The sequence below is a fragment of the Barbus barbus genome (assembly GCF_936440315.1).
Source record: "Barbus barbus genome assembly, chromosome: 30".
In the NCBI taxonomy this organism is placed as follows: domain Eukaryota; kingdom Metazoa; phylum Chordata; class Actinopteri; order Cypriniformes; family Cyprinidae; genus Barbus; species Barbus barbus.
The window spans coordinates 25,810,991-25,830,980 of record NC_136758.1 but is presented as its reverse complement, the minus strand read 5'-3'; the positions used below and the strand labels follow the sequence as shown (position 1 = coordinate 25,830,980).

The 19,990-nt window shown below is 37.5% G+C and overlaps 1 protein-coding gene across 1 annotated transcript in view; it reads right to left on the bottom strand.

The window, feature by feature from the left end:
• The window catches only part of LOC306850736 (nesprin-1-like), a gene marked incomplete at its 5' end in the record, with an annotated part of 105,341 nt that overhangs the window by 62,829 nt on the left and 22,522 nt on the right, over positions 1-19,990 (bottom strand). The window contains 32 exons of the mRNA XM_079386574.1: positions 212-415; positions 491-592; positions 676-858; positions 946-1,104; positions 1,217-1,367; positions 2,019-2,198; positions 2,277-2,902; positions 4,090-4,243; positions 4,609-4,775; positions 5,070-5,193; positions 5,286-5,473; positions 5,552-5,650; positions 5,727-5,954; positions 6,509-6,659; positions 6,783-6,943; positions 7,260-7,400; positions 9,101-9,277; positions 9,374-9,541; positions 10,339-10,503; positions 10,587-10,695; positions 11,346-11,554; positions 11,640-11,798; positions 13,041-13,175; positions 13,326-13,490; positions 14,053-14,211; positions 14,920-15,087; positions 15,174-15,317; positions 16,075-16,227; positions 16,433-16,597; positions 16,681-16,883; positions 18,062-18,158; positions 18,267-18,435. Coding sequence (XP_079242700.1) covers positions 212-415; positions 491-592; positions 676-858; positions 946-1,104; positions 1,217-1,367; positions 2,019-2,198; positions 2,277-2,902; positions 4,090-4,243; positions 4,609-4,775; positions 5,070-5,193; positions 5,286-5,473; positions 5,552-5,650; positions 5,727-5,954; positions 6,509-6,659; positions 6,783-6,943; positions 7,260-7,400; positions 9,101-9,277; positions 9,374-9,541; positions 10,339-10,503; positions 10,587-10,695; positions 11,346-11,554; positions 11,640-11,798; positions 13,041-13,175; positions 13,326-13,490; positions 14,053-14,211; positions 14,920-15,087; positions 15,174-15,317; positions 16,075-16,227; positions 16,433-16,597; positions 16,681-16,883; positions 18,062-18,158; positions 18,267-18,435 — 5,563 coding nt within the window. The remainder of the gene's footprint in view (positions 1-211; positions 416-490; positions 593-675; positions 859-945; positions 1,105-1,216; positions 1,368-2,018; positions 2,199-2,276; positions 2,903-4,089; positions 4,244-4,608; positions 4,776-5,069; positions 5,194-5,285; positions 5,474-5,551; positions 5,651-5,726; positions 5,955-6,508; positions 6,660-6,782; positions 6,944-7,259; positions 7,401-9,100; positions 9,278-9,373; positions 9,542-10,338; positions 10,504-10,586; positions 10,696-11,345; positions 11,555-11,639; positions 11,799-13,040; positions 13,176-13,325; positions 13,491-14,052; positions 14,212-14,919; positions 15,088-15,173; positions 15,318-16,074; positions 16,228-16,432; positions 16,598-16,680; positions 16,884-18,061; positions 18,159-18,266; positions 18,436-19,990) is intronic.

Sequence of the window (19,990 nt, the reverse complement as noted above, 5' to 3'; positions counted from 1 at the left end):
CTCTGGTGGAATGAGCAGCCAACATCCACCCGAACTGCTGAGACCATCACAACTTTCAATTTTCAGCTTTCTAATCCAGCTTTCTAATAACATGGCACTGTATACTGCAAATATTGTTGGCTCTGCGATGAACTGCTTTATGCTCTTCTATTATAAGTCGCTTTGGATAAAAACGTCTGCTGAATGCATAAATTTAATTTCTTTCCCCTACCTTCACCCTGCAGATTTCTTCAGGAGCTGTTCCGCATGGTGAATCCACCAAAGATCTCTCAACGTTCTTCAACCATTCGGACATCTGGCTGAGAAAATCTTCCAGCTGCTTCTTCTGAGAGCAGAAATCTTGGAGGTTGCTCTTGGCTTGATCACATAACTCTTCAATGCTACTAATTTTCCTTCTGAGGTCCGTCTCCATGACCTGGAAGATGGCGAACAGGTGACGAAACCAATTATCAAATCAATGATCTAGAGAACAAACGGAGATCAGTCTTACCTGCAGTTTACCAGGGACATCTTGGCCACCGCAGAGTTGTTTCAGCTCTGAAACCTTCTCTTGTAAAGCATCAATCTTCTTTTCTTTCAGGCCAACATCCGCCTACACAGAAAAATGAATAAAAATATTACACAACTGTTGCTCCGGTTATATTAACGTATTTAATAACACAGCTTGGAACATGCCTTGACTTCAGAGAGTTTGTTTGAGGTTTTCTGGCTATCATTGAAGTTATTGAGTCCATCTGTAAGATCCATAACCGAGCTGTTGGACCAGCTTTCAATTTCTCCACTGATATCGTAGATTTCCACCCACAGAGCAGAGCTCCTCTTGAGACTTTCGAGATTGTCCTCGATTTTTTCTGAAACCTGTGTGGATATTAAGAATAATGGCTCTGTTATATGAGTTTTTTTTTTTTATTGAAGACTCAATAATTGGCCTTCAGACAAACTCACATCTAGCCACTGGTCCACTGTGGCATCTATTTCTGTCTTCACAAACAGGGTGTCGCAATCAGGGATCTTGTTTAATTCACTTAAAAGCTTCTTTCCTTTACTTGAAAATCGCTCTAGTACATCCTGGTTACTGGCCATCTCTGCTTTAACAGCTTCATGCTACAGAAAGGAAGACCATTAAGACCCACATTTAAGTGTATCATGGATAGTAGAAGTTAGTAAATCTATTAACTGGTATTTCAAAATCTGCCTATAGATTGTCAGGTTTTACCTTCAACAGGGATCTCCGTGTATCCTCTTGATCTTTTAGGACAGCTTTAATGTCGGATATAGCATCAGCACTCTCTAATATTGTGTTTATTGAAGACTTTAAGCTCTGGTAGTCCTTTATGAGCTCTACCAAAGCGCTGCTCTGCTCTTGCCTGGGACAAATACACACACCAATGTCAGTTAGATACTAAAAATCTGCATTTCTGCATAACTAAAATATGGAAATTTAACTATGATACCCTCAGGTAGTGATGCTCAAACTTTTAGACCAAGTTGCAAACCATGATTAATCAAATCAGACCATTCAAGAGTCACAAAGTCAACATGTAGCCACTAAAGACTTATGCTTTTAATTAAATATTACATGCAATTGTTTGTTCTCCATAAAGGTCTATATATTGTTACTGAATTACTGAATAAATAAGCCTAAAAGCTAAATAAATGTTGAATTTAATTTAATTTAATTTGGAAAAATTAAAAAGGGACCACTCATATCCCACAATGTCACCATGTAACCTGAAATGGTGTAAAAAATAATAAAAAAAATGAATGAATGAATGCATGAATGCAAAAATGGCTAAAAAGGACAATTGTCTGCTACCAACAAAGATTAACTCTAATATCCAAAATAGGGGGGACCCAATGTAAAAGTTATAATCTTAGTTAATAATTCTCCATTGACTAACCCATATTGATCAACCATTAATATGAATACTGTGTATGCAAGAACATTTTTATATTTTTAATCATCTCACTGCAAAGTGGAACAAACACAGTACAAGAGCCTGTTACTGGCGGCTAACCTTTCCGTAATGAGCTTCTTGGTGTCTTCCCAGGTGGTCTGAAAGAGGTTTATTTCCCTTAGTACTTCACCACCCAGCTCAGCATCTCTCTGAGCCAGCTGTTGACCTTTGTCCCTAAGCCACTGCTCCTCGTGCTGGTGGGACTGCAGCTCATCTTCCAGCTGATTGAAGAACCGAAGCCTAAACACATCACAAATTCAATAAACAGCCCAACAGATATGAAAAAGAAACAGCCCTATTGAAAAGAGTAATCCATACCTCTGCTGAAGAGTATGCACATTGGGCTCTTTCAGGCTCTGTTTATCTGCCTTCTCCTCAATATCCTCTACCGTTTTGAGCAGCTGCTCTTTACGCTGTCTGAACGAGCTCCAAAGAGCACCGAGAGCCTCAGCTTCGCTTTGTTTGGAGCCCAATAGGTTCCTCACGGCATCCAGCTCCATGCTCAAGGAGTCGGCCAATGAGCGGCACGAGGATCGAGTGTCCTTTCCATTCATCAGGTGGAGATGAGCCTTACAGAGGCTACCGTCCAGATTCACAGCGAGCGTTTCAAGGCGACTGATATCAGGAACAATAGCTTCGAGGTCTTTCTGCAGCTCGTCCACGCGGCTTTTATCCCAACTCCCAGCGCTCTCCACAGTCTGTCTGAGGCCCTGAAGCACGCCAGCCGCCATACTATGGGTGTGTAAGAAGGCTTCTAGCTTCTCCAGACTCTCGCCTCGTAGTTCGACCAGCTGATGTGCCTCCATGTACGGCTGCAAAGAGCTCTCCCACCTTCCCTGAAGCTGTTGAACCTCTGCCGGCTCACAAACGTCACACAAGGTCTTAGTTTGCTGCTGAAGACTCTGTCTTAGAACACTTTGCTTCAGCAGATCATCTCTCCTCCCCTGGTGGGAAAGATTATAAAACAATACTGCCTTGTAAAATTGCCAATTTCTCTTCCTGGTGATAAATAACACATACTATGTTCTATTCATTTTATATTTAGTCTCAGTTTAACACATTAAAGCGGCAGTTCACCCAAAAATTAAAATTCTGTCATCATTTACTCACCCTAGTAGTTCCAAACCTGTATGAATTTCTTTGTTCTGCCGAACACAAAGGAAGATAGAAAGTTTGTAATCAGGCAGTTTTGGGGCACCATTGACTTCCATAGTAGGAAAAAAAAATATTATGGAAGTCAATGGTGCCCCAGAAGTGCTCCGTTTTCCACATTCTTCAGAATATCTTCCTTTGTGTTCAGCAGAACAAAGACATTCATACAGGTTTGGAACTACTTGAGGGTGAGTAAATGATGACAGAATTTTCATTTTTCGGTGAACTATCCCTTTAAGCAATATATTACTTTTTTATTTTCTTTTTAACGCCATGTCAGCTTCTATGGTGAGAGCCAGGTGATATTCAAAAGTAAAACTAAATATGATGTTTAAGATAATTTTTTTGTAAAAACCTTAAAACTAAATTTGGATTTCCTTAGTAAAAAACCTTTTTAAGTATCAACAGAATAAAACAATTTCCTCAAAGTGGTAGATGCATTACAGTGCAGTAAAATATGCTTGATGGACAGTGGAATAACTATTTTTACAGCCAATCAACTTTTTTGTTATTTCGTATAATCAATGCTTTTCCCTGGCACAACAATGCAACGTCTTTGAATTTTCTCAGCAAATATTCATATATGCTATTAATTTTTCATACATCCAGATAATTGGATTAAAATTTTAATTTGAAAGACATTCATAATATTTACATCATACTGTACTTACATACAAACCACCTTTCATAAGTTTTTTATGATTTGAAAGAAGTCCCTTATACTCATTAAGGCTGGATTTATTTGATAAAAAATAAAAGCAGTAATATTATGAAATATTATTACAATTTAAAACATCTGATTTCTATTTGAATATATTTTCAAATGGAATTTAATCTTGTGATCAAAGCTACATTTTTTCAGCAGCCATTAGTTATTATGAATGAATAGTTTTTCAAAAAAATTATAAACAGGAGAATCCAAAAATCTTCCTCTAACTTATCACTTTTTAGTGATAGTTAGTCTCATAATGGAACGTACCTTGATATCACTGGTGGAAGGTTGAAGATCAGTGATATCAATGTGAGAAAACGAGTGTAAAGATGAGAGGAAAGACTCTCCCCATTTGAAGAACTTCTGCAGGGCTTGATCAAACTGCTCCACCTGAGAAAGGTGCTCCTGAAGCACTTGGATTCTGTGATGAAGAGGTTAATGTACAGTACTATGTTAGACATACTACATTTTTTAAATGCAAAGTTTATCCCTCACTCCACCCAGACCATTTATGAAATCTAAGCCACAAAAATAGAAAACAAACATAAGCACATTAACATACTGATCCACCCTGATGAACAGAAGTGCCAGCACATGGAGGTTGGCAAATCATAACAGAGGCGATTTATTTATAAGAGTATCAAAAGTACAATAGCAAAAAACAGCCGCCAGAGAATGGTTGGAAAATAGTCATCCAAAACTAAATTACACTATTACTATTTCTGATGCAAGAAACCTAAAGATGGCCTCTTTAAACAAATGCAGCTTATGCTTAATATGACTGACCTTTGAGGTATAGCTGTGGTCTGACACCTCCATCTTTTCTCGAGCTGTTCTTGGTCTTCTTTGAGTGTTTTCACACGTTCATCTGATGCAGTGGTGTAAAGAGTAGCTGTTTGGGAAACCAGCCTGTTGTAAACTGACTCCAGAGACTGAAGTTCACTCTGTAGGTGCTTTAAAAGAAGTTTGAAATTGAAATATTTCTAACAACTTCTAATATTAAATGTCCCTGCCATTTTCTAAAGAAAAAAAACTCTTTAAAAAAAACAAACTAGTTTTGAAATATCTTTGCTTTTGAAATGAAGAGATGAACAATAGCATTACTCATTATTATAGGGCTACTTTTCACAATTCAGTTAAATTCAAATGGATTTGGTTTGTGAATTGTATGGTTTAACATACAAATGTCATATTTTGGAAGTAAAATAGATTGTGAATGTTGTTTCATGCTTTATGTAATTTATTACTTTCAGTTCCAGCAGCTCTCCATCCAGCTTTAGTTTGTCAACCGGGAGGAACTGAGAGTCAGGGCTGGATATGGATTCACATCTCTCCAGGCATGACTGCAGGGCGGACCAATCCTTTTCATACCTCAAATAGACAAAATAATCAAGAGACTTAAATAAATATCTCTTACAAAATGATATCTATTCTTCAGATACCAACAGAGACAGAAAACATACTTTTGCCAGTGTGACAGAAGGCTCTCCATTTGGTTCTGTTTTTCCTTGGCCTGTTTTAAACACTGCTCGTAACTTTGCTGCAGGGCCGCCACGGCTCTCTCGGCCTTCTCTCTCTCGCTGAGCCTGCGGGCGCCAGCAGACAGGGACAGCAGCGTGGCCTTCAGCTTTTCCAGGGACTGGAACATATCCTGAAAACCATAAAAAAAAAACAATATTCAGGCTGAACTGCTGCAAATTAATGAGGAATGATCATGCAGTTATCATACCATGTGACTCTGTAGAGTTTTGTAGGTCTCGGATGAAGATACGCAGGAGGTGACAGGGCTATCAAGTTTCTTCTGGATATCTTCAACCTCTGATTGTACCTTTTAAAAGAATGTGATGTCATTAGACAACATAAGACTTCAGTAAGACTGCAGTAAACAGAATGTTGAAACGCACCTTTTGAAGGTTGGCATTGAACTTGGTCTGGTGGGAGGAGCTTTCTTCTAACTGTCCATTCAGATGTTCCACACTCTCCTTAAGCTCCTCCCAGTATCTGCCAATCTGTGTGAGACGGGCTTTGATTCGTGCAGATTCGCCAGATGACATAAACTGGACCAGCGCTTGAGATTTCTCCTCCAGATTGGACGGGACCTGTGACCTCTCCTGCAGACCTTCTCTGATTGTCTGTCCACCAGAATATAAGAGATGAAATACTGCAATGTCAGTGGGAGTTTATATGGAAAATTGCATTTTATTGAAATAGTTAATCTGATAAAGAATTTTAAAAAATACTACAAGCATAATATAAGCTTTTCAGTTTATAAAAGGAGGACCACACATACGCAAAATAAATATGTAACTTAACACATGAAATAAAATTAAAGCAACAATTAAATGTTTAGTGACATTAACTGACAAGATATGCAATTAGAAATATAAAAGATATTAATAAAAAAATCCAAAAATACTAAATTAAAGAATACCACATTAATTATAAACTTTAATCAATTTATAATAATTTATATCAATAAAATTATTACACGTACTGTCAAGTTTCTTGAAGTTATGAATAAAAAAAATTTAATAACGTAAAATATATAGAACATTTTCAATTAAATAAATTATATATTTTTTATAGAGTAATAGAAAAGCTTTTAAATAAATACAGAAGCCATGTAGTCATTTCATACATTTCAAAAGACATGTTTACGTTTTTAATGATATATTTATTTTCATACCTTTACGGTACAGATCTGCTGGTCCAAAGGTGCGCTGGAGGTTTTCAATGCATCCATTTCTCTTTCTCTCTCCGTTATCCATGTGGAAAATGTTTCAAACTCACTCCCGAAAGTATCCCACTGATCTTTCATCCCCTCCAAAGTCGTCACACTGAAAAATGATATAGTAATCAAAAAACGGCCTTATGGGTTCAAAATGAATTCACAGATTATGTTTAATACATTTGTCTTAAAACTCTTAGTGTAAAATCTATTAAATAAAGTAGAGTATTACTCTCGCTTGAGGCCAGTCTCAACTTTGTCCACTTGTTCACTCAGAGCACGTGCTTGATCCTGGAGCAGAGACTGATTTTTGGGGCCCAAATGGATCTCTGTGGCCCTCTTGTGAAGAGTGTTCACCTGTCTAGCCTCTGCTTCACACTGTTTCAGGAGTTCCTGCAGGAACAATAGCAACAGATGAAGTGAAAATGTCTGTGGAATTGTTTTGTTTTTTTGTTAGGCAGAATAAACCAAATGATTACAAACCATTTCAAAACAAAAGCCTGTAGTTAATTTACAGTTGTGTGTATATCGGCTATTTTACAATGGCTTGTAATGAGGCTCATTCAGTGTATGGGCAGAGAAGATTTCCTAATGAGGATTTTGGTTGTAAAAACTCTTGCAGCTCTTCTGTTTTCAAAATAAAGACGCTCATGTTTAATTAAAGGTGATTCATTACACCGAGCTGTTGGTGATCAAGTGTTATTCGCACCTTGGCCTGCTCCAGTTCTGCGCTGAGACTGTCTGGACTGCTGAAGTTCATCTCTCTCTCTGTGACCGATCGCACTTTACCCACAAACTCCCTCACTGCTGCCTGCTGACCGTCAAACTCCTGCCAAGCAGCTAAAGTCACCTGACAACAGAAACAAACATTGTTTCAAAGTCAAAAAATAATTTATCTGCTTAATAAAAAATTAAATAAAAATCAATAAAATATCAAGGTGAAACTGCATTCAAAACACATTATATAAATTTAATATAGTAAATTAAATATAATTTGACTTAAACATTCTCACCTCCAGGTTCTGTAACATATACAGGTACATCTCAAAACATTTGAATATCATGAAAAAGGCAAATATTTTTTGTCACTCATTTCAGAAAGTGAAACCCATATATTATATAGATTCATTACACGTGAAATATTTCAAGCCTTTATTTCTTGAAATTTTGATGATTATGGCTTACAGATTATGAAAACCCAAAATTCAGTGTCTCTTAGAATTAGAATATTACATAAGATCAATAAAAAAAAGGATATTTTAAACAGGAATGTCTGGCTTCTGAAATGTATGTCTATTTCTATGCACTCAATACTTGGTTGGGCCTCCTTCTGCATGAATTACTGCATCAATGCGGCGTGGCATGGAGGCAATCAGCCTGTATTGCTTTGATAGCGGCCTTCAGGTCATCTGCATTGTTGGGTCTGGTATCTCTCATCTTCCTCTTGACAATACCCCATAGATTCTCTAGGGGTTCAGGTCAGGTGAGTTTGCTGGCCAGTCAAGCACAGTAACACCATGGTCATTGAACCAGCTTTTGGTACCTTTGACAGTGTGGGCAGGTGCCAAGTCCTGCTGGAAAATGAAATCAGCATCTCCAAGCTTGTCAGCAGAAGGAAGCATGAAGTGCTCTACAATTTCCTGGTAGATGACTGTGGACTTCAGAAAACACAATGGACCAACACCAGCAGATGACATGGTAGCCCAAATCATCACTGACTGTGGAAACTTCACACTGGACTTCAAGCAACATGGATTCTGTGCCTCTCCACTCTTCCTCCACATTCTGGGACCTTGAGTTCCAAATGAAATGCAAAATTTACTTTCATCTGAAAAGAGGGCTTTGGACCACTGAGCAACAGTCCAGTTCTTTTTCTCCACAGGCCAGGTAAGATGCTTCTGACGTTGTCTCTGGTTCAGAAGTGGCTTGGTAGCCCTTTTCCTGAAGACATCTGAGCGTGGTGACTCTTGATGCACTCACTCCAGCTTCAGTTCACTCCTTGTGAAGCTCTCCCAAGTGTTTGAATCAGCTTTGCTTGACAGTATTCTCAAGCTTGTGGTCATCCCTGTTGCTTGTGCAACTTTTCCTATCCAATTTCGTCCTTCCAGTCAACTTTGCAATTAATATGCTTTGATACAGCACTCTGTAAACACCATTCAGTAATGACCCTCTGCGACTTAGCCTCTTTGTGGAGGGCGTCAATGTTCATCTTCTGGATCATTGCCAAGTCAGCAGTCTTCCCCATTATTGTGGTTTCAAAGAACAAGAGATACCCCAAATTAGGGATGGTCATTTATTGAAACTCAAATGTAAATATTCTAATATTTTGAGATACTGGACTTTTGACATCCATGAACTGTAAGCTCTAATCATCAAAATTAAAACAAAAAAAACTTTTGAAATGTTTTACTTTACATGTAATGAAGTTTCACTTTTGGAAATAAGAATTCACGATATTCTAATTTTTTGAGCTGTACCTGTGCATAACATCTAAAATACATAATTCTATTATTATATTTATTTTATTTGACTTGACTTAACCATTCTCACCTCCAGGTTCTTTTCCTGTGACTCTGTGCTTTGATCCATTTTGCTCAGGGTAGCCTCTAGTTTCTGCAGGTCTTCCTGTAGGCTCTCCTCCAGACCCTCCTCTACCTGCAGCTGCTGTCCACGGTTTATCTGCTCTTGCATTTCCTTCCTCTTCAGCCGGAGACGCTTGAGTTGTTGCTGCACATTAGGAAAGCACATGAATGTTAGATATAAATATGATTTTCAGCTATCTATGATATATCAGGGTTGCGATTCATTCAGTGAGAGTGGGACCTGATGAAGCAGCAGCAGTTGTTGGGCTTCTCTGATGGACTCAGAGTCCAGAATCTTGCTGGTCTCTGACTGCAGCTCCTGCTGACCCTGGGTCAACTCTTCCAGTGTAGTTTTCACCTCCTCTCTGAACTGCACACAGTCGCTCACCGCCAGCACGACCTTCTCTGACTGTCACAACACACACATACAATCTGTGATTAATATAGTAAAAGCATCATAACACAGGAAAGACATTGATGTCAAGGCACAGTAGCAAAAACAGCCAGTTTAATTCTAAGAGGGTGGAAAATAGTCATGTAAAAGTAAATTAGAAACCATTAAGTGCTTACAAAACTACATAATCTCATCAAAAAGTAGTTTAATCCAAAGAAAATACTTTTAAAAAACTCTGAATGTAATAACTGATGGACTAATTTACTTTATACATAGCAGCTAACAGATGATTTACATTGATATTTTCTTATGTGACATAAGAAATATAAAATATTATATAAAATATTAAAATAGCAGGATTAATGTTGCAAAATACTGAAATTATGAAACAAATACAACTTCATGTGTAACATGAAGTGTCATAATTCGGCTTAATTTAGTTAAATGATCTATCTATCTATCTATCTATCTATCTATCTATCCATCTATCCATCTATCTATCTACCTTTTCTATCTCTCTGTGTGTATGTGTGTGTCTGTGTGTGTCTATATATCACATATCACCTCCAGCTTCAAAATATACAGAAACTATAAAATATATGATTGTGTATTATATTATATTAATATATTATATAAAATGTATTATATACAATTTATATCTAAGTTATATATATATTTCATATATACTTAATATAGAAAATTTATATTTTTTTTATCAAATATAAAGATATCAGCAAGCAGCTGATTTACATTGGAATTTACCCATATTGCAGGTGATTTTGATTCATGGTTCATAAATGAGTATGTCTTACCTCAGAAAGGGATGTGAGGAGACCTTTAAAGTCATTGGAGAGTTTGCTGAGAGCAGCTCCCTGTCTCTGAGCATCACTCTCTGTGCAAACCTCTATCAGAGCGGCCAAACGTGTCTTCAACCAGCTCACGTTCCCCTCCTGCAGTTCAGCATCGTTTCTCAGACTCTGCAAATCATGAAGGGACGATCAATCAAGATTTCACACAGCTTTCACATTCAGTTTCTTCCCACTTCATCTTTGTTTCTCACCTCAATGGTGGATTTGACCTGTCCAAGCTTGCTGGAGTCTCCGGCTCTGTTTCGCAGAAGTCTGAGTTGACTTTCCTTCGATGTAACCCAAGCAGAGAGTTCAGAGAACCTGCAAACACACACAAAATATAATTATACTGTCAATATTCTATAAATTAAAATGTATTTATATCAGCAGTGATTTTACATGCAACACATACAATAGTTAAGTCACATTTATTTAAATGGCACTTTATAGAATACAGATTGTTTCAAAGCACCTTCACAGAAAACACCAGTATTAATGCACTAAAATTCATCAAATACAATTTCAGCTGAAAAGCAGCTCAAAAATGACAATAGTGTCATTATTCAACTCAATTTAGTTCAGTTTTGATAAAGTGGAAATGTTGCAAAGTTCAATAGTTATGAAGCGAATACAATTCAACAATAAAGCAGCTTGACAGCAGGTAACAGTATCATTATTCAGCTCAGTTCAGTTCTATGTTGATTCAGTTCAGTTCAATATTTCATGCAATTATGAAATAAGCTTAATTGAGCAATAAACAGCTTTACAGAAGACAATAGTGTGATTATTCAGCTCAAATCCATTCAATATTGATTCAATTCAGATGTAGATGTTGCTAAATTAGTGTCATAATCCAGCTTAATTCAGATCAAATTTTGTTCTTATCCAATAGCACAGTTAGGTCGATAATATTACTGAATATTAATTTTCTAACCAAATAAAATTCAATATTCAAAGGACCAAAGGTTTACCTGGAATTAAACTCCTTCAATTTGTCCGGGTGCTGCATTAGTTTCTGATGTGTGCTGTCAATATCCTCTTTGACCTCTGCAAACGCTGTCCTGGCGCTCTCTAAAGTTTGCCGGGCTTGTTCGCTCTCTGGAAGCTTCGAGCACAGCTCCTCCATATGCTGTAATCGCTTCTCACAAAGAGCCTGAGGACCCTTTTCCTTAAAAAACATCTACAAAAAAAATCATTATAAGCATTCCCTATTTCGAAGGACAGAAAGAGTGCTTCTAGAGGGGTGTAATGCTGGTGGCTCTCACCCTGTGCTCTTTGATTAACCTCTCGCTGCCCATGCTGGGCAAACTGCGGTTCTCACGGGCCAGCTCAGCCTGACACTCCTGCACTGACGCCATCAGACGACTCTTCTCCAGCTCCACCTTCAGATGCAGCAGGTGAGAGGGAACCTCTGTTTGGACGTCCTGCAGAAAAGATGCATTTTCATATTGTGGGCACAGTTCAATGCATCTTGCAAAGTGCTTTTTTTTTATTTAAATTACCAAATTAAATTACTTAAAAATGGAAGGTTTTGCATTAATTCAGTTTTAAAAATTACCATTTACAACTTCAAGTGTTAAAAGCACACATTAACAGCCCAATTATATTATAGAGTATATATAAATGAAATAGGAGGGAGCCAATCAAAACATAATTATTTTAATAATAACTTTAATGCATGTTAATGCATGAATCCTGTAGCTAAAGTAACAGAATATAGTGCAATCCTTGAAGTGTAATTAGATATTTTATTTTATATTTGTTTGCTTCTTTCTTTACTTACATTCTTTCCTTAATTTGGAAGTAATTCAGTATTTATTTATTTATTTATATCATTATATATAAGTGCTTATGTAACTGTTGCTACAAAATAAATTAAAAACAGTTTGATATACATGAACAGTTAAAACAATAAAAATTGCGATGAACCGCATCCAAAATAATAGTTTTTGTTTACATAATATATGTGTGTGTACTGTTTATTTATTTATTATGCATACATAAATACACACATACAGTATATATTTTTGAAAATATTTACATGTATATACATTTATATTATAATTTTTTATATTATATATAAATATATTTGATATATAAACATAAAATTTTTCTCAAATATATACATGCATGTGTTTGTATTTATATATACATAATAAATATACACAGTACACACTCATTATGTTAACAAAAACTTTTATTTTGGATGCGATCAATCGCGATTAATCATTTGACAGCACTAATAATAATAATAATATATTTATGTATTTAATAATAATCATAATAATAATAATTATGATCAATTTAAAAATATTATTACGATTATTATTAAAATATAAGAAAATAATTTAATAACAACTAAAAATAAGCAGATTTTTTAATAGCATTATTAGTAGCCTTTTGAAATGCTATAGAAATGGTTGGTATTGTGAGGTGAGACTGTAATACTGTAAGCCAGTGATACTCAAATCTGGCTCGCGAGATCCACTTTCCTACAGAGTTTAGCACCAATCCTGATCAAAGTCACCTACCTGTGATTTTCTAATGATCCTGAAGACACTGATTAGCATGCTCAGGTGTGTTTGATTAGGGTTAGAGCTAAACTCTGCAGGAAAGTGGATATCATGAGCCAAATTTGAGTATCCCTGCTGTAAGTGTTCTCTGACCTTCCATTGTTTGTGCAGTTTCCTGACTGTTTCCTGCAGATTCTGCTGTTCTTGCTCTGGTAGTATATCTGTGAGTTCATCACAGGCTTTCAGAAAGGCATTGAGAACTCTCTGATCCAGCTGCCCAAAGAACTCCTGCGGGACATTCAATAGAAATGTTACAAAATCATTTCAGCTTTGAAATTACTCTGAATACATTTCCTTCTGGAGATCGAAAACAGTTCAAACTCTGCTTTTGGCCTATTTGCCGAGCACTAGAATAGACAGTTGGGTTTAATTTCTCACAGTGTGCTTTTTCAGAAGGTCCTCTGGGTTTCCTCTCTCAGTCATGGAGCTGCGAGCTATTTTCAGAACCTTCTCCAGCTCCACACGAGACTCCTCAAATCTCTTCATCAGGCTGCTGTTCGCCTCCACATGCCTCTTCCATTCTGTGGTTTCTTTTACCATGCCCTTTTTGAGATAAAACATACAGTACAACAATGAACATTTATAAAAGAAAAATTACAAATGGGGTTTAATTTATCACAATTGTTTCTCCAAAATTGATCAATGAGATCAAATGGATTCTGCCTAACTCTCCTGATTCTCAGATTGTCGTTCTACTGTATCTGCTATAAAGTTTCAGAAGAGATCACAAACTCTGCTCTGCTTTACCAAGATCCAAAGCATAAAAAAGTTGCGCACATCCCACAAACCCAAATAGGGCTCAGGTGCAGGACAAACATTTTTTAATTATAGCAAAGGAACATGTCCGCACACTTAGTTGACTGCTCCATAAAAATAAAAGAGTTGTACCTCAGTGTTATTTGTGCCTGACGAAGACCCGATGGTCGAAACGTTGCAATAAAGTATATATTTTTATGGAGCAGTCAATTCAGTGTGCGGACATTACGTTTGTTCCTTTGCTCTGATTTACCAAGATACCATAGTTTGCAATCTTTAGTCATACATTTTAGCATTAAACATTTCTCAGTCTTGCATATGAGACATCTTCCGATGGTGCAGTTCCCACCTGTGAAGAGGCCTGAAGCTCTGAGATTCTCCTCTCTAGCAGTGACGTGTCCAGGTGTTTTAGGTTCTTGGTGGTGTCCAGTGATCTCAGAATGATCTGATGGTTTTTATCAATCACTGACAGACACTTTTTACAGCTCTGTTGATATGTCACTAGCTCCTGATGATTGTGTAAATAGAAAAAATACAAAGAGATAGAATTAATGGCAAATACATTTTTAAATATTGTGTGTTCATAAAATCTTAAAGCCTGTCCAGACAAAACAATTTTGGGACCAAAACTATTGGATAATTTTCATCATTCCCTAAAATATTTTGACTCCTGAATAAACATTTTGACTTGACACAAAATATTTGAATTACACAGAAGAGTTTTATCCAGTGTAATTTTAGTTTTATTGAGATACTATTATAGTTTTTATTAATATTATGAATTTGTTTTTGTCTATTGTTCTATTTTCATTTAAAAATTTAGAATTTTCTTAATATGTTTATATAATTTAAATAATTTTATTTCTACATTTATTTATTTTATTTTTATTTAATATAATATTTTATTGGTTACATTATGTTGCAGTCTTTTAGTTTTTTTAATGCATCAAGTTAAATTAAATGAATGCCTTGGCTTTTTTTTTTTAAATACACAACACAATTTCAGTTAACATTCATTTTATTTCAAGTAACGAACATGTAATTTCATGGCTTTAGTTTTAGTACTATAATAACCCTGGTTAACTGCTGTATTTCAGTACTGAATGATATATTATGATTATTTTTTAAAAGCATCATTCATTGAGCTAACATTATCATAACCCAAAAATCTCATTGTCACGCCACCCTTGAGTGCAACCCACAGTCCTTTAGTCACCTGACACTTCTGCTTGAAGTCTCCTGGAGCCTCGGAGTCCCGGGAGGAAGTGATGCGGCTCGCCTTCTCCAGCGACTGGTAGAACCCAGTGATATGCTTCTCCATCTCCTCTAATGGAGGTAGCATGGCCTGGGAGTCCCTCAGCAGGGGTAGAGCTCTCTCTCTTATCTAAACGAGACATTGAGGTCATAATGTGAGACGGCGTGATTATGGATTAATGTGGCAGTTCATGAGGGAAAATACAGGGCAGGCACCTTGCTGATGTCATCCTTGATGGCTGCCATGGTAGCCAGCATCTGTGCGATCTCCTCCTCGGTGAGGTCTTTGGTCAGCTGCTGTGCATTACGTGTGGCCGTCTTGTACGCCGCCTCCATGGACGGCACTTTGTGCTTGATGTCCTGTGAGAAATGAGTTTTACAGAATCTCTAGCTGATGCATCAATAAACATCATTAATCTTTTTTATATAAACTGAATGGATAATTGTATAAATTCACATATTACAACCATTCAAAACCATTGGTGACAGTAAGATTTTATTTTTAAGAAATTAGGAAGGCAAGGATGCATTTAAACTGATCAAAAGTGGCAGCAAAGACATTTATATTGTAACAAAGGTTTACTATTTCAAATAAATGCTGTTCTTTCTATTAATTAAAAACATAAATACTGAAAATACCGAAAATGTATCACGATTTCCACAAACATATTAAGCAGCACAACTTTTTCAACATCGATAATAATAAGAAATGATTCTTGAGAAGCAAATGAGCGTATTAGAATGATTTCTGAAGGATGTTGAGACACTGAAAACTGGAGTAATGAAAATTCAGCTTTACGTCACAGGAATTCATTACATTTTAAAATATAGTTGAAAAAAAAAAATATTTTAAATTGTAATAATATTTCAACATTTTATTTTTTTACTATATATTTTGGATTTTAAAAAAATGCAGCGTTGATGTGCAGAGACTTTTTTTTTTTTTAATTGTTTCAGATTCCAAACTTTTAAAACAGTAGTCAGTAGTCATTCGATATAAAGTCAACTGCTCGACATTGGAAATTCAAGAGTTTTTATCCCTCTAATGTGGTTTATGCTGCGATTGACCAATAAGTACCAAGTATTCCAGAAAACCAGCTTTGTGAACTTTGATTACCTCAACGTCTTGTAGATATGTCCGTATATTCAGAAATGAAACTTGAACTGGAGTGTTCATCCTCTCGTTGGCCGTGTCAATAAATGCCTTTAAAGCTTCGATCCCATCGTCATAATCTTTTCTCAGTTTGTCCACTTCATCTGCTCTTGCATACTAAGAAAAAAAATGTCACCAGAATTATGTTTACACCAATATGAATATTGACATTATTTCATAACAGGTACAGAAGCAACAGACTGTCAGTGAAGGTCAGAAAAAGGAAAATAATCACGAAAAACGAAATTATGACTGTGTTGGGCGAAAGAAACCCTGACTTCAGGGATAAAATCAAAATGCTTGATGTGTAGTGTAGTCTTACATGTTTGACTTTGACAAACAGCTCTCTCCATCTGCCGTTGAGAAGAAGCAACTGCTGTTTCAGTTCTCGAGACACAGTCTCATCGCACGTCTCAATCAGAAAGTTTCCAGCATCATTCATGTCCATGTGCTGCTGAATCCAGTGTGGAAGATTCCGGAAAAACTCCTGCAGAAGAATTCACACGGTTTATACACAACAGTTTTCATTCAACAGCATTTCATCTGAAAGTCTCAAACTTTTCAACGCACCCGTTTGTCGCTCTCTGACTGGTTGAGCATCTTCTCAGCATCCTCCAGCCAGGCTTGCAGGCTGGCCACTGCGTTGCTGTATTTCTCCCAGTTGCAGATCACTTCCTCCAGCATGCTGCGGACGCTCCGCACCTCCACTGACAGGTTCTTCCACTGCGCTGTGGCATCGCTCAGAAACTTATTCACCCCTTCTACCTCCTCAGCTGAAGGCAAATCACATCATGAATAACAGAGTCTTGCACACTGAATATTGAAAATATTGTTGAGTTGCACAAGACACACAAATCACTCCCCAGAGTCTGGAAGATGCCCAATGTTGTGGATTAGACTATCAGCTACTCTAAGTGAACTGACAGGAGGGGTTAGCAGAAATGAAATCATGGTTTTGTGATGTTACACCCTTCAAGAACAACCATTTGATCTAAACAACCTAGTGAAAAATAAACATACTAAAAAGTATTTGAAAAACATTTATTCCATGCTAAGTATACTACAAATACATTTACATATTTATGTGGTTAATAAAAAATAACCTGCAATTGTACTTTTGGTAAACTAAACTGGTATACTTAAAGTCTGCTAAATTGGGACAACTAATTTTGTACTTCATGTACATTAATTGTACTGAAGTCACACTAAAGATATAATGAATTGATTGTGCTAAAGTGGAACTAATGCAAATATGTGACCCTGGAGCACAAAACCAGTCTTAAGTCGCTGGGGTATATTTGTAACAATAGCCAAAAATACATTGTATGGGTCAAAATTATTGATTTTTCTTTTATGCCAAAAATCATTAGGAGGTTAAGTAAAGATCAAGTTCCATGAAGATATTTTGTAAATTTCCTACTGTAAATATATCAAAACTTAATTTTTGATTAGTAATATGCATTGCTAAGAACATCTGGAAAACTTTAAAGGCGATTTTCAAATATTGTCCTATCCTGACATCAGTGACATCACCTATACATCAGTGGAAAGCTTATTTAATTAACTCTCAGATGATGTATAAATCTCAATTTCGAAAAATTGACCCTTATGACTGGTTTTGTGGTCCAGGGTCACATATATTCAATACATTCTATGCATTCACCCAGTATATATTTAGTATTTACATTAATATTACCACACAATGTCAAAGAATCCCATCAGATTGAGCGTTTCTAATATAATTTTCTAAGAAATAATATTACTCCACAGCACTTATTTTACCATTTAATGATGTTTCAAGAACGTGTGACAGAATGAGGCTGCCTGATCACAAAGCAATAGGCTCATTTCAGCTGCTACAGTTCAGAATCGCTGCCAGGGAACGATTATAAAAAGCTGCATGAATCTCCAGCCTCAGGGGAATAATGCATTAAAGTGTGATGTATCTTACCTGAAGCCCCAGATTTCAAGTAGGAGTCTGCAGCTTGTTTCAGAGTCTGGAACGTGGTTTCATATTGCTCAAAGAACTTATGGCCTTCAATGAACGCCTGTGTGTAAAAGAGGACAGTAATGGGAAGATGTTTCATGATATGTCAGCCAAATCAGTTTTTATAAAGCAGATTAAAAGAGTTTATTAAATACGCTGGAGGACGTACAATATAATTTTGCAGAAGAAGCTCCACTGAGTCCCGACGGCCATATTTAATGATCCAGGATTTGAGCTTTGACTCGGCCAGCATGAGAAACGCCATGAGACGGTACTTCATCTCCCAGAACTCAAACTTAATCAGATGGACATGAGATGACGTGGACACAAAATTAAACCTGCAGAAACATGACATATTAGATATAACAGTATAACAGTAACTCAAGGGATTTGGGATTTTGAGCTTGTAGCTTCTATAATTACAGTCTATAACGTCAACATTAAAGTTAATATAATATGCTGTGTTAATATGCTATGTTAATAGTTAATATGCTATGTCATTGTCTGGGGCGTTCTGGGTGCTTATCAGGGTGTTGATATGTGATTGTCTGGGGTGTTCTGGGTGGTTGTCAGGGTGTTGATATGTGATTGTCTGGGGCGTTCTGGGTGGTTGTCAGGGTGTTGATATGTGATTGTCTGGGGCGTTCTGGGTGCTTATCAGGGTGTTGATATGTGATTGTCTGGGGTGTTCTGGGTGGTTGTCAGGGTGTTGATATGTGATTGTCTGGGGCGTTCTGGGTGGTTGTCAGGGTGTTGATATGTGATTGTCTGGGGCGTTCTGGGTGGTTGTCAGGGTGTTGATATGTGATTGTCTGGGGTGTTCTGGGTGGTTGTCAGGGTGTTGATATGTGATTGTCTGGGGCGTTCTGGGTGGTTGTCAGGGTGTTGATATGTGATTGTCTGGGGCGTTCTGGGTGGTTGTCAGGGTGTTGATATGTGATTGTCTGGGGCGTTCTGGGTGGTTGTCAGGGTGTTGATATGTCATTGTCTGGGGTGTTCTGGGTGCTTATCAGGGTGTTGATATGTGATTGTCTGGGGTGTTCTGGGTGGTTGTCAGGGTGTTGATATGTGATTGTCTGGGGCGTTCTGGGTGGTTGTCAGGGTGTTGATATGTGATTGTCTGGGGCGTTCTGGGTGGTTGTCAGGGTGTTGATATGTGATTGTCTGGGGTGTTCTGGGTGGTTGTCAGGGTGTTGATATGTGATTGTCTGGGGTGTTCTGGGTGGTTGTCAGGGTGTTGCAAAGTGGTTGCCTGGGGTGTTCTGGGTGGTTGTCAGAGTGTTGATATGTGATTGTCTGGGGTGTTCTGGGTGCTTATCAGGGTGTTGATATGTGATTGTCTGGGGTGTTCTGGGTGGTTGTCAGGGTGTTGATATGTGATTGTCTGGGGTGTTCTGGGTGGTTGTCAGGGTGTTGATATGTGATTGTCTGGGGTGTTCTGGGTGGTTGTCAGGGTGTTGATATGTGATTGTCTGGGGTGTTCTGGGTGGTTGTCAGGGTGTTGCAAAGTGGTTGCCTGGGGTGTTCTGGGTGGTTGCTAGGGTGTTGCTATGGGGTTGTCTGAGGAGTGGTTGCTAGGGTGTTGCTATGTCATTGTCTGGGACATTCTGGGTGGTTGTCAGGGAGCTGATATGTGATTGTCTGGGATGTTCTGGGTGGTTGCTAGGGCATTGCTATGTGATTGTCTGGTGTTGCTATGTGGTTGTCTAGGGTGTTCTGGGTGGTTGCTAGGGTGTTGCAATGTGACTGTCTGGGGTGTTCTGAGTGGTTGCTAGGGTGTTGCTATGTGATTGTCTGGGGTGCTCGCTATGTGGCTGCCTGGTGTGGTCTAGGTAGTTGCTAAGCTGTTCTGAATGGCTGCTAGGCGTCTCAAGTCAGTCATTTGATGGCTCT